Source organism: Gigantopelta aegis, chromosome 14 (genome assembly GCF_016097555.1).
Source record: "Gigantopelta aegis isolate Gae_Host chromosome 14, Gae_host_genome, whole genome shotgun sequence".
Lineage (NCBI taxonomy): Eukaryota > Metazoa > Mollusca > Gastropoda > Neomphalida > Peltospiridae > Gigantopelta > Gigantopelta aegis.
In genome coordinates this window covers 50,973,943-50,987,217 of record NC_054712.1, presented here as the reverse complement: position 1 = coordinate 50,987,217, position 13,275 = coordinate 50,973,943, and the positions used below count along the sequence as shown (strand labels likewise).

General features: G+C 38.8%; 2 protein-coding genes across 4 annotated transcripts in view; one reads left to right on the top strand and one right to left on the bottom strand.

Annotated features, from left to right (window-relative positions):
* LOC121388605 (sodium- and chloride-dependent GABA transporter 1-like) overlaps positions 1 to 13,275 on the bottom strand; it is a 224,808-nt gene that overhangs the window by 169,195 nt on the left and 42,338 nt on the right. The gene's annotated exons all lie outside the window — the stretch shown is intronic.
* LOC121388607 (15-hydroxyprostaglandin dehydrogenase [NAD(+)]-like) overlaps positions 792 to 13,275 on the top strand; it is a 29,688-nt gene continuing 17,204 nt past the window's right edge. Inside the window, exons 1-5 of the mRNA XM_041520017.1 lie at positions 792 to 920; positions 3,194 to 3,317; positions 4,634 to 4,757; positions 8,377 to 8,489; positions 11,446 to 11,542. Coding sequence (XP_041375951.1) covers positions 886 to 920; positions 3,194 to 3,317; positions 4,634 to 4,757; positions 8,377 to 8,489; positions 11,446 to 11,542 — 493 coding nt within the window. The 5' untranslated portion in view covers positions 792 to 885. The remainder of the gene's footprint in view (positions 921 to 3,193; positions 3,318 to 4,633; positions 4,758 to 8,376; positions 8,490 to 11,445; positions 11,543 to 13,275) is intronic.

The window sequence follows — 13,275 nt, the reverse complement described above, 5'->3', positions numbered from 1 at the left end:
TTTTGTATACTCAAAATAAACGAATATTGTTGTTATCCAGAAACATCCACTATTACTCATAAATGGACTCGGTTCTTGCTGCTAATCCAAAAGAGAAGCCCATGAAATGGTGACAGCGGGTTTCCTCTGCCAATGCAAAGGCGGATCGGAGTGGGGGGGGGGGGGGGGGGGGGCTGGGGCCCGGGCACCGTTGAATTTTGCGACAGTTATAATTTTATTATATATTAATTTTCATTTTTATAAGATCCCCTCCAAACCTCCCCCAAAGTTCCATTGGCATTCCACCTTGGCATTGGGCCCCTCCCCTAAATGTATTTTCTGGATCCGCCACTGTAATATCTGTGTAGTCCTTAACCATATGTCTGACGCCATATAACCGTAAATAAAATATGTTGAGTGCGTCGTTAAATAAAACAGTTCCTTCGTTCGGTTGATTGTTGCTGTTTGGGGTTTTTTCAACCAGCGTCTCACGATTGGTACCTCAAAAAGCCTTATATGTTTTGTTCTGTTCATTGTTTTTGTTTTTCGGGGGCATTATTTAGCTCAGTCGGTTGAGTGCTCGCCATGGTATGTAAAACCCAGTCTGTATATGTGTGTATATATATATATATATATGGCAGTGAGTTTCCTTTCTCATTACCTGTGTGATCCTTAACCACATGTCCGTCGCTAAAAAAAAACATCATTAAAATGTGTTCACTGCGTCGTTAAACACAACATTGCTTCCATCTTAGAAACGCCATGATGCTGTCACCAGGTTACTTTATCTGTGACGTCATTCAATTATTTGTCATCTATAGAAGGTTGGAAAGACTGACTGACTTTTATCAGTCAAGAACACAGTCGAGAGAAGGTCGGATCCGACAAGCCGGACCGGACATCAACATGGCCAAGAGTGGGACAGGCACATTGCCAAAAACGTAACACATTTACCGCACGCATGTTATTACATTATAGCGCTTTGTTACTTGCTGTGTTACTTTCCACCTCATCATTTTGCGGCCGTTCAAATATTACGTAACGCTATTTTTGTCAAAATTAGACACACACTTCTCCCCACTGTAACGACAAAATATTACGTAACGCTTGGAGATGCCCTCACCCCACCATTCACAAACAAGTCATCCGATGGGTGTAATATAATTTTAACGTAGTTTTGTTTTTCGGGAAAGGTCGGATAGATATTTCGACTCGATTTATAATCTTTATTAAGTGTATTCCTACGTTAAACATTGTTGCCGTGACAGAGCGTTTATCAAAAATCAAAACAACAAACAACCAAACCTTCAAACGATTTTAAAAAGTAGAGCTACGTAACGCTGTTAAGTTACCCCCCCCCCCCCCCCCACACACACACACACCGCCTGTAACGCTACATAACGATTGGACTTACACCCACTCACGCCCTCGAGTGTTACCTAATATTTAAATGGCCCCTTTGCAGTTTCCATCCCATCGTGATGCATTTTGTCTTCTGTCTGTGCCTCTAATTGTAATCCCCCATCCTCCCCGCCTCTCTCTCGTTGGGCGGGACCTAGCTCAGTGGTACAGCGCTCGCCTGATGCACGATCTAAGTAGGATTTATCCCCGTCGGTGGGCCCATTGGGTTATTTCTCGTTGCAGCCAGTACTCCACAACTGGTATAACAAAGGCAATGGTATATGTGCTATCCTGTCTGTGGGATGGTGCATATACAAGATCCCTTGCTGCTAATCGGAAGGAGTAGCCCATGAAGTGGCGACAGCGAGTTTCCCTCTTAATAAATGTGGTCCTTAAAGCGGCAGCATCCGGAATATTTTTATTATTTAAGCATATAGAACAGAAAATCCAGTTACGTTTGGTGCATATATGACGCCGCACTCCGCATTGGTTTCACTACGCTGGCTTATCCAGGTCAAAAACAAAGCCAGTATTTTGAAAGTGGGACACTTTTGACGGGCACGTACCGATCTCGGTTTTCATTGGCTTATCACACGTATATAATTCCCCAACAAGAGATCACGTGAGATTTCGCAATTTTTGAACAAATTTAACTGTCTTGAATGAGGGGTCGTCTCATATCTCCAAAACATATTTATATCCATAGAGGTATGGTACACCGCCTTTCCAGGGGTCGGTGGGTGGATGATTTGCCTTGAAATGTGTACAGTGGCCAGCTGTTGCATACGCGTTACATGTAAGGGGGTGTTACTAATTACGTAACGCTCTAGGGGTAGAGGAAGAGGGTACTGTGTTTGATTTACGTAACATTTTTCAAGATTATATGTTATTTTTATTCATTACTAGACCTAAAAAGGTGGGGTTGTTTGGAAATGCGCGGTCAGTCTAGGATCGATCCCCATCGGCGGGTATATAAAATACCATGGTATGTGATATCCTGTCTGTGGGATGGTACATATAAACGATCCCTTGCTAAAAACAAAATGTAGCGGGTTTCCAAGGCGCATGTGCAGGGATTTCAGCGGGGTTGGGGTTAAAGACTATGTTGAGCGAAGTTTATATGGGGCCATGCTCTCCCCAAAAATACATTTCAATTTGTTTTAAGCTTGGGCAAGTAAGGGTTTCGACCTCCAATACCCTCCCCCTGCACATGTACCCGATTCCTCTCTAAGATTATATGTCAAAATTACCAAATGTTAGACATCCAACAGCAGATGGAAGGAAGGATAGGATATGTTTTATTTAACGACGCACTCAGCACATTTTATTTACAGTTGTATGGGGTCGGATGATTATTAAATCAATATGTTTTATCTTTGATGTCGTTCTCTGTCTCTGTCTGTCTCTCTGTCTCTGTCTCTGTCTCTGTCTCTCTCTCTCTCTCTCTCTCTCTCTCTCTCTCTCTCTCTCTCTCTCTCTCTCTCTCTCTCTCTCTCCCTCCCATCATCTTCCCTCTGTCTCTGTCTCTCTCTTTTTCCGTTTTTGGTTAAATATTTGTTTTTATCGCACATTATAATTTTCTCACACCATCTGACTTTCACTAATTTTCGTCGTTTTGTCTTTCACTTTTAATTTCTTACTTCTTCTTAAAAAAAAGAAAAAGAAGACAGAAAAGACAGAAGATACTTGAGAACAACAAATATAGAAATGTAGTTTCAAGTTATATTTTTTGAATTCGCTCGTAAACCACTAGTTAAGCCATGCTTGTGAATGATTATAGACTTTTAGTAAAGTGATTATTTGAAACTGTTAGTTCACAGTTCGTGTCCGGTCCGGACGAAAAAGGGCCTCTGGATGGAAAGGTGGCCATTGTAACAGGTGCAGCTCAGGGTTTAGGAAAAGCTTTCAGCAAAGCTCTTCTGCAACGTGGAGCAAAGGTAAATCAGTCATATTTACCATATACATGAAAATATTTGTTTATATGTTTTATGTACATGTCGCACAAAGAAATATGCATTCTCTCTCTCTCTCTCTCTCTCTCTCTCTCTCTCTCTCTCTCTCTCTCTCTCTCTCTCTCTCTCTCTATCTGACACCAAATAGCCGATATATTGTTCGTGGTGGGTTGTCCTTAAACATTCACGCTCTCTCTCTCTCTCTCTCTCTCTCTCTCTCTCTCTCTCTCTCTCTCTCTCTCTCTCTCTCTCTCTCTCAGGGGCGCCCGCTTGATGTGCGGTCAGTTTGCGACCGATCCCCGTCGGAGGGCCCATTGGGCTATTTCTCATTCTAGCCAGTGCACCACGACTGGTATATCAAAAGCCGTGGTATGTGCTATCCTGTCTGTGGGATGGTGCATATAAAAATTCCTTGTTTCTAATGGAAAATGGGACGGGTTTCCTCTCTAAGGCTACATGTAAAAATTACAAATGTTTGACATCCAAAAGCCGATGGTTAATAAACCAATGTGCTCTAATGGTGTCGTTAAAGAAAAAAATTTTTAACTTTCTTCCTCTCTTTCTCTATCTCTGTCTGTCTGTCTCTGTTTGTCTCTCTATCTCTTTCACAATCCTCTCTCTGTCTGTCGCTCTCCTACCTACTACCACTGAGGCTAAAACAATGTTCGTGGTGCAATATGAAGCTAGTCGTGTATATACTCACGGAAAAAAGTTCCTGTGTATCATTAAAATGTCCTGTGTGACATATATTTTTAAAAATATTGTGTTTTACGTAAATATACTATTTATCTGTTAAAAGTATAGTTATTCTCTCCTGCCTTCTAAACCTGAAGTACGGTTTACACAATGCCTGGTGCGCCGTTGGTGACGATGTAACAGAACAACATATTGATGTACGGTCATTGTCGTACTTTGTAATCACCTAATCAGTTGCGTACAGTTCTTCCATCGATTGGCCATAACTTAGGGATGCATTAGGATGTTAAACGTGTGATTTCCAAATGAGTCCATGTGTGTACCCGCTTAATATTGACGATTTGCTGACGTGACGTCACGTGTCGATACCTTAAACATGAAAGGTCCCTAGTACCCCTAAACTGCCGAGAACAGTTCCGCAGACATTGCGTTGTGTTCTGATGAACATCAATGAACACCAAAATGACTAGCAACAGCGTTTGTTTCACTCTGTACAAGTATTCCATGTTTCCACATCTACATCAGAAAATAGTGCATCCACCACATTTTAATTTTTATTAAAGTAATTTTATACTGAAGTACAGACATCGTGATGTGGGTTTTAGGTGTGTTTGGCTGACATCGACACAGAAACAGGGGAGAAAACTCAGGAAGAATTCGAAAGTACCTTTGGTGAAACTGAAGTCATTTTCAAGAAAACGGATGTGACGTCACATAAACAAATGGAAGGTAAATATGTCAGTGGAATTATATAGGGTAGCTCATTTTGTACATACACGCAGGAAAGCATTGTGGCACACAGTATATGTAGGGTTGGGCAAACTTAACGTTTTTCTTAAATGTTGAATTTGCAGACTTGTTTCTATGGCCATTCTTCCCGTAGAATCTGCATCCCATGGATGTTTTGACGTAGCAGGACGTTTGTTATCGGTTAATGACAAAAATTCTAAAATAACTGTCATAAATGGCAATTTTCGTAATGTTATGTTTATTTTTACTATATTATGGGTTGTAATATACAATTTGCTACGCTTTTCATATTGCTGACGTCAAATGTGATGTCCAGAATCTGATCTGATGCATGGATATTGATATTTATAGAAGTATAGAAACATATTATTTTTTACTAATATGTTGTATCCATTCGTTCACGTGTCAGATCCCATATGTAAAGATTAGTTGCAATTCTTATCAGAGATGCTATCCAATTTGTCCTTACTGCTTTATTCATTACATAGTAAATGAATCTAGAAACGCAAAATAAGAACATGAAACGTTGTATCAAAAGGAATGGGAATTCAAAGCCTAACAATCGACATATCCGCATGTGAAGAATGATATACTTATGTACGAAACCAACCAAACATAATTTATAAAATATACGCTAGAATCTAAAAGACACTCAATATTATTGGTCTAACATGTCCTGGTAGTAACAACTGAAAATATTATTGCATTTAACTCAGAATCATATCAATGAAATGGTTATAAATGGATTTGCTTCCTGTCCCCATTTGGAAAGGCAACATGACTGTTGACTGGAGTTGAGATCATAATATCTAAGAGTGGATCTAAATATAAGTCACTATGTTCCTCTATTTATGATTTGGTGCTTATACGTATCATCTTTTTTATCTTCTTTTTATCTCCAGACTGACTCTTTTAGTTTCTTCTCACATTTATTTCTTTTCACCCAAGAGATAGATATCGATGCCCTACGTTACATATTGCAATGTAGCGAAAGCATCTGTCATTTTACACCAAAATCATGCTCCAGTTATCTTCAATACTCTTCGTGTTTCTTCTTTCATTATAGGCAATCATGTTCATGCTATCATTAAATGTCCTTACTTTCTTATACCATTTTTCTGTTTTATTATATTTTTCTTCATAGCCTGTCTTCATTATTTGACCACCCACCATTAGATCAATAAAGGAATATACTGTTTTATTTATCCATTAACTATAACATTTCGTAGCTACTAGATTATTTGAAGTATATAAAATTATAGTTTTCTTTGGATTCTTGCATATGTATATCATTGATGCCATTCCCCTGAGAACAGTCTCATTTTTAGCTTGGTATTGACTTTGAATATGTCATTCCAGGCAAAACTTTCTAATTTATTCCTTTTGCGTTTCACTATCAATTTACTATGTAACAAATAAGTATAGGACAGAACTATGGAGAACTTCAATATCTAGGGTCTTTCACAAGGTGAATTTCTGTACATCTAGGATATTTCACCTGGACGAATGAATACATATAAAACACTAAACAAGCTCGCCTGTCATGCTAATTTTTGTGAAATGAGTGAACAGTTTTGGTATCTAACAGGTAAGCTACATGTTGTTTAGTATTTTATTTATTACAAACCAAATGCAAGCAAGCCGCGACGCAGAAGTAAGCAATGTTGAATCCTACTACACGTTATTTTTCTACGCTTTGGGTCAGCAAGTGATCTACGTCACGCAAATATTACACGAGTTAGAATGAATGAATGAATGAATGTTTAACGACACCCCAACACGAAAAATACATCGGCTATTGGGTGTCAAACTATGGTAATGCAAATAAATAAAGTGATGATCAACATCAGTATAAAAATTCAAGGTTTAAACAAAAACAGTGTAAAGAACTGTGCAAAAATACAAATACAAATATCACAGAATTTTACGGACACCGAATTTTACTCTAAACTTCAATTTGTGCTGTATTGGCCATTCTCAAAGAGAATGTTACACCCCTGCACCACGGTGAGGTTACAGCACGCGCAGGGGTACACGAGTTAGATATTGAGTGATGGTTATAACATGAGCAATATCTTACACTGGTGTGCAATAGAACATAATATTGGTCAATATTAATGTTATTCTATACGTAAATAAATTCATTAATTAAAGGTCACTTCAAGAGCACATTTTTATATCCATGCTTAATATCAAATTGTTGGCATCGTATGTGAAATTAGCATTCTAAAAAACCGTAAGAAATCAAATATTACAAGCTATAGTGTATTGAAAATAAAGATAATGTGAAAAATTATACTCTTTGGCCATCCATCAGATTTGGATTCTACAGACAAAATAGCCATATAAACAACTCTGCTCCAAAAAAGTCATAGTTAATTCAACCCTAGTATATGTGATATACATCCCACGAGTCCACATCTAAATTCTGAGTTTCTGTCTGTCTGTTTACATGTGCCTATTTTGTAATCCTAAATGATTATGTTTGTAAAATAGATAGTCTGTCAATCCGCAGCACGTGATACCGAAGATTATATCTTTATAAAAGTACCGTACAATGTTTATTCAACTTATATAGATATGTATATACACAGAAACACACACACACACACACACACACACACACACACACACACACACACACACACACAGACACCACACACACACACACACACAGAAACACACACACACACACACAGAAACACACACACACACAGAAACACACACACACACAGAAACACACACACACACAGAAACACACACACACACACACACAGACACCACACACACACACAGAAACACACACACACACACACAGAAACACACACATACACACACACACACAGAAACACACACACACACACACAGACACACACACATACACACACACACACACAGACATACACACACACACACACACACACACACATATACACACACACACACAGACACACACACACAGAGAAACACACACACACACACACACACACACACACACACACACACACACACACACACACATACACACATACATACATATATATATATATATATATATATATATATATCGCACGTTCTTAACGCAGTGAATCACCTTTTACAAACTGTGGACGTAAAATCACTAAGAATGTTTGAACAACCAAACATATTGTTTTAACAAACACGAATTTATAAGTAAGTTTTAATAACGATATACATAATAACCACATATATATAAATGGAAACAAAAAATAGATAATAATTAACAAAAACTACACAATATATGAATGAATGAAGGAATGTTTAACGACACCACAGCACGAAAAATACATCGGCTATTGGGTGTGAAACTATGGTAAATGCAAAACATTATGATAATGATAACCATCGATATAAAAATTCAAGAGTTAAATTAAAAGACCGTGTAAAGAACTGTGCAAAAAAATACAAATATCACAGATAGGTAATATTAAAATTTAGAATAAAAGTCAGTGTCACGTACAAATTGTAAGACAGGTTCTGGATGAAATTGAAAGGATTAAAACTACACAAAACAAAGCCACTAGTAGCTAAAATTTTAATAACAGTGTCATGTTCCGTTTTATTTGTGTTATAACAGAGCTGTTTAAATTAGCGAAGGAGACGTTTGGAGGTTTAGACATCGTCGTCAACAATGCTGGTGTCAGTGGGGAAGTCTACCCTCTGTGGCAAAAAGTCATCGATGTCAACTTGGTAAACTACAGTAATATATAGTTCCTTTCGAGTATGTGATTTGATGTCAATACGGGCAACTATACTAATATATAGTTCCTTTCGAGTATGTGTCTTTGATGTCAATACGGGCAACTATAGTAATATATAGTTCCTTTCGAGTATGTTTCTTTGATGTCAATACGGGCAACTATAGTAATATATAGTTCCTTTCGAGTATGTGTCTTTGATGTCAATACGGGCAACTATAGTAATATATAGTTCCTTTCGAGTATGTGTCTTTGATGTCAATACGGGCAACTATAGTAATATATAGTTCCTTTTCAGAATGCATCTTTTATATCAATATGGTAAACTATAGAAATACGTAATTCATTCCGAGTCTCTGTGTGTTTTTATTGTCAATTTGGCAAACTATAATAACTTATAGTTCCTTTCGCGTATATGCCTTTTATATCAATATGGTAAATTATAGTAATATATAGTTCCTTTTCGAATATGTATCTGTTATATCAATATGGTAAACTATAGTAATACGTAGTTCCTTCCGAGTCTCTGTGTGTTTGATGTTAATATGGTAAACTATAGTAATATAGAGTTCTTTCCCAGTCTCTGTATGTCTTAGATGTCAATATGGTAAACTATAGTAATATAGAGTTCATTCCCAGTATCTGTATGTCAATGATGTCAGTTGGTAAACTATATTATCATATATGTGTATCTTTGATGTCAATACTATAAACTATAGTAATATATAGTCCATCCCCAGTATTCGTTTGTCTTTGGCGTCAATATGGTAAACTATAGTAATATATAGTTAATTCCCAGTCTGTGTGTCTTTGATGTCAATATGGTAAACTATAGTAATATATAGTTCCTTCACAGTCTGTGTGTCTTTGATGATAATATAGTAAACTATAGTAATATAGAGTTCCTTCCCCGTCTCTGTATGTCTTTGATGTCAATATGGTAAACTGTAGTAATATATAGTCCATTCCAAGTCTCTCTGTGTCTTTGATGTCAGTATGGTAAAATATAGTAATATATAGTTCATTCCCAGTCTGTATGTCTTTGATGTCAGTATGGCAAAATATAGTAATATATAGTTCATTCCCAGTCTCTGTGCATCTTTGATGTCAATATGGTAAACTATAGTAATATATAGTTCATTCCGAGTCTCTGTGTCTTTGATGTCAACATAGTAAACTATAGTATGTGTCTTTTATATGTCAATATGGTAAACGATAGTACTATATCAGGGGCGTGCGCAGGAAATTCTGCAGGGTGGAGGGGGCGAAGCCCGACACCGCGAGCGCCGCAGGCGTGAAGCCCGTGGCGGGGGGTCTGGGGGGCCCTCCCCCCAAACATTTGGAAAAACTGACCCCTTCTAGGGCTATTCTGAGGTGTTTTCTGCTGGCTAGCCGAGCTGCTTTCTGACCACATGTTTTTTGGAGAGAAATTACATTAAAAATCGGAATATGAATTATTTTTCGCCTTGAGCAGGGGGGGGGGGGGGGGGGGGGAGGTCGACGCACGCGCCTGTATATAGTTAATTCCGTGTCTATGTGTGTCACTGATGTCCATATGGTAAAATATAGTAATATATAGTTCATTCCCAGTCTCTGTGTGTCTTTGATGTCAATATGGTAAACTATAGTAGGCCTAATATATACTTCATTTCCAGTCTCTTTGTGTATGATGTCAATATGATTAACTATAGTAATATATAGTTCATTCCCAGTCTCTATATGTCTTTGATGTTAATATGGTAAACTATAGTAGGCCTAATATATACTTCATTCCCAGTCTCTGTGTGTTTGATGTCAATGTGATAAACTATAGTAGTATATAGTTATTTCCCAGTCCCTGTATGTCTTTGATATCAATATGGTAAACTATTGTAATATATTGTTCTTTTCAAGTATGTGTGTCTTGTCGGTATCTGAATCTATGTAATTGCATTCATCGAAAAAAGAAAGAAATGTTTTATTTAACGACGCACTAAACACATTTTATTTACGGTTATATGGCGTCAGCCATATGGTTAAGGACCACACAGATTTTGAGAGGAAACCCTCTGTCGCCACTTCATGGGCTACTCTTCCGATTAGCAGCAAGGGATCTTTTATTTGTGCTTCCCACAGGCAGGATAGCACAAACCATGGCCTTTGTTGAACCAGTTATGGATCACTGGTCGGTGCAAGTGGTTTACACCTACCCATTGAGCCTTGCGGAGCACTCACTCAGGGTTTGGAGTCGGTATCTGGATACAAAAAATCCCATGCCTCGACTGGGATCCGAACCCAGTACCTACCAGCCTGTTGACTGTAGCAATTGTAATATAGTTTCTAGTTTCTTTAAGATGATAGCACTCCACTAAAATGTGGCGTACCGTCAGAGTACACACTGTCAATGGTCACACTGAGATGGAGGATCCTTCTTCAAGATAAATGAATGGGTCAAGTATGTATGACCGATACGATCACGACAAAAGATTATATTATCTACTGCCTGTGGAAGGACTGCCACTCTCCTATGTCTGGCTTGATAGGATGAAGCTTGTTCGCAACCGCATCGTCCCAATAATTTTGCTAAGTCGAAAAGATAAATTGGTTGATACTTGCATTCATCGAATGACTATCTAAATAACAAAAGTCCGATTTCATCTCGAGTATGTGTGTCTTTGATGTCAAGATGGTAAGCTATAGTAATATATATTTGTTTCGAGTATGTGTGTCTTGTCGTTATCCGAATGTGTGATTGCATTCATCGAATGTCATAGACCATTGTACACTCAAAAACATACTTGAACGCACCTAGTACACATGTATATTAAATCGGCGAGGAGTTGTCCCCACGGATAGTTTATATTGGAATAACTTATAATTTTCAACCGTGGGGTACCTTGGAAATATACCCTGCATCCGATTGTGTATGTATATATTGTAGTAATCGTTTTGTTTTCTTTCTACTTTAGAAAGGGACGATAGCGGGCACGATGCTGGGACTAGATGCGATGAGGCGAGACAAGGGAGGAAATGGAGGGGTCATCGTAAACATATCATCAATGACAGGTATCAGTATTGACTATTTGAAAATACAGGGTCAGCTAGGAGTATTCGAATCTACTGCACCCATTCGCGTGGCATTTGACAGCCCGCGGCCTGCACCGGTCGTCCAACGGGAACATCCACGAAAAGGAAGACAGCATTATACGGAATATGAAAGAAAAAGAAAGAAATGTTTTATTTAACGACGCACTCAACACATTTTATTGACGGTTATATGGCGTCAGACATATGGTTAAGGACCACACAGATTGAGAAAGGAAACCCGCTGTCGCCACTTCATGGACTACTCTTTTCGATTAACAACAAGGGATCTTTTACATGCACCATCCCACATATAGGGTAGTACATACCACGGCCTTTGATATACCAGTCGTGGTGCACTGGCTGGAACGAGAAGTAGCCCCATGGGCCCACCGATGGGGATCGATCCCAGACTGACCGCGCATCGAGCGAGCGCTTTACCACTGGGCTACGTCCCGCCCTATACGGAATATGTGTCTTTAAATTCGCAATGTGCGTGCATTCCTCTTTAACTAACGCTGGCTACGGTTATACATCAAAATATCGAGAACAATTTAAATGCGACCAAATACATACTGCCAAAGTTACGAATCGTGTTATTCGAAAACGCAGATAATGCATTGTAAATACATGTAAGATTAAAAAACAAATACGTAAGATAATAAATAAATAAATAAATAAATATTCGACTCATAATGTCGTGGGCTCATAATGTTAAAGAATCGTTCTCGGTATGGCCATTTTACGTTCTTTTCTGTGCTCCACAACTGGTGTAACAAGGGACGTGATATCCTGTCTGTGGGATAGGGGTTATAAAATATCACTTGCCGCTAATCTAAAAGTGTAGCATGGTTGTTTTCCCCTCTCATCTCAGTGGCCATACATCTATCGGCATATAACGGTACTGCAGGGAAGGAAATGTTTTATTTAACGACGCACTCAACACATTTTATTTACGGTTATATGGCGTCGGACATATGGTTATGGACCACACAGATATTGAGGGAGGAAACCCGCTGTCGCCATTTCATGGGCTACTTTTTTCGATTAGCAGCAAGGGATCTTTTATATGCACCATCCCACAGACAGGGTAGTACATACCACGGCCTTTGATGTACCAGTCGTGGTGCACTGGCTGGAGCAAGAAATAGTACAATGGGTCCACCGACGGGGATCGATCTCAAACCGACCGCGCATCAAGCGAGCGCTTTACCACTGGGCTACGTCTCGCCCCGTACTTTAAACGTCTTGAGTGATTAAGGAGGTAACGTTTGACCAGCTAAGTCAAGCCCATTAAATAGCTCCAATTAAATTTCGACGAACCGTTCCACATTATGCGTCAAATTTATTTCACGAAATTACGTAACTTTTGTTTCTTTTTGGACCTAATCCTACGGTTGAACATGTTTATTGCATAAAGTATTACATAACACTTATAGCAAAAATACAATGAAAAATACAATTTAAATGTAGAGTCAGTGACTCAGTAAGTAAGTAAGTACGGGACATTTGCAAATTCAAAGCACCAAAAACAAACCCCGCCCGTTACAAACCCTGGTCGGACTGCTTGTGCTCCCTTGCACATGCCAGCGCGGGAGATCCCTTTCCCCGCACACATCCCCCCCCCCCCCCCCACCCAAAAAAAAAGAAAAAAGAAAAGAAGGAGAGACCTTTACTGTCCTGGTTGGAGGAGCCGACGGAAGTTAACACCTGCG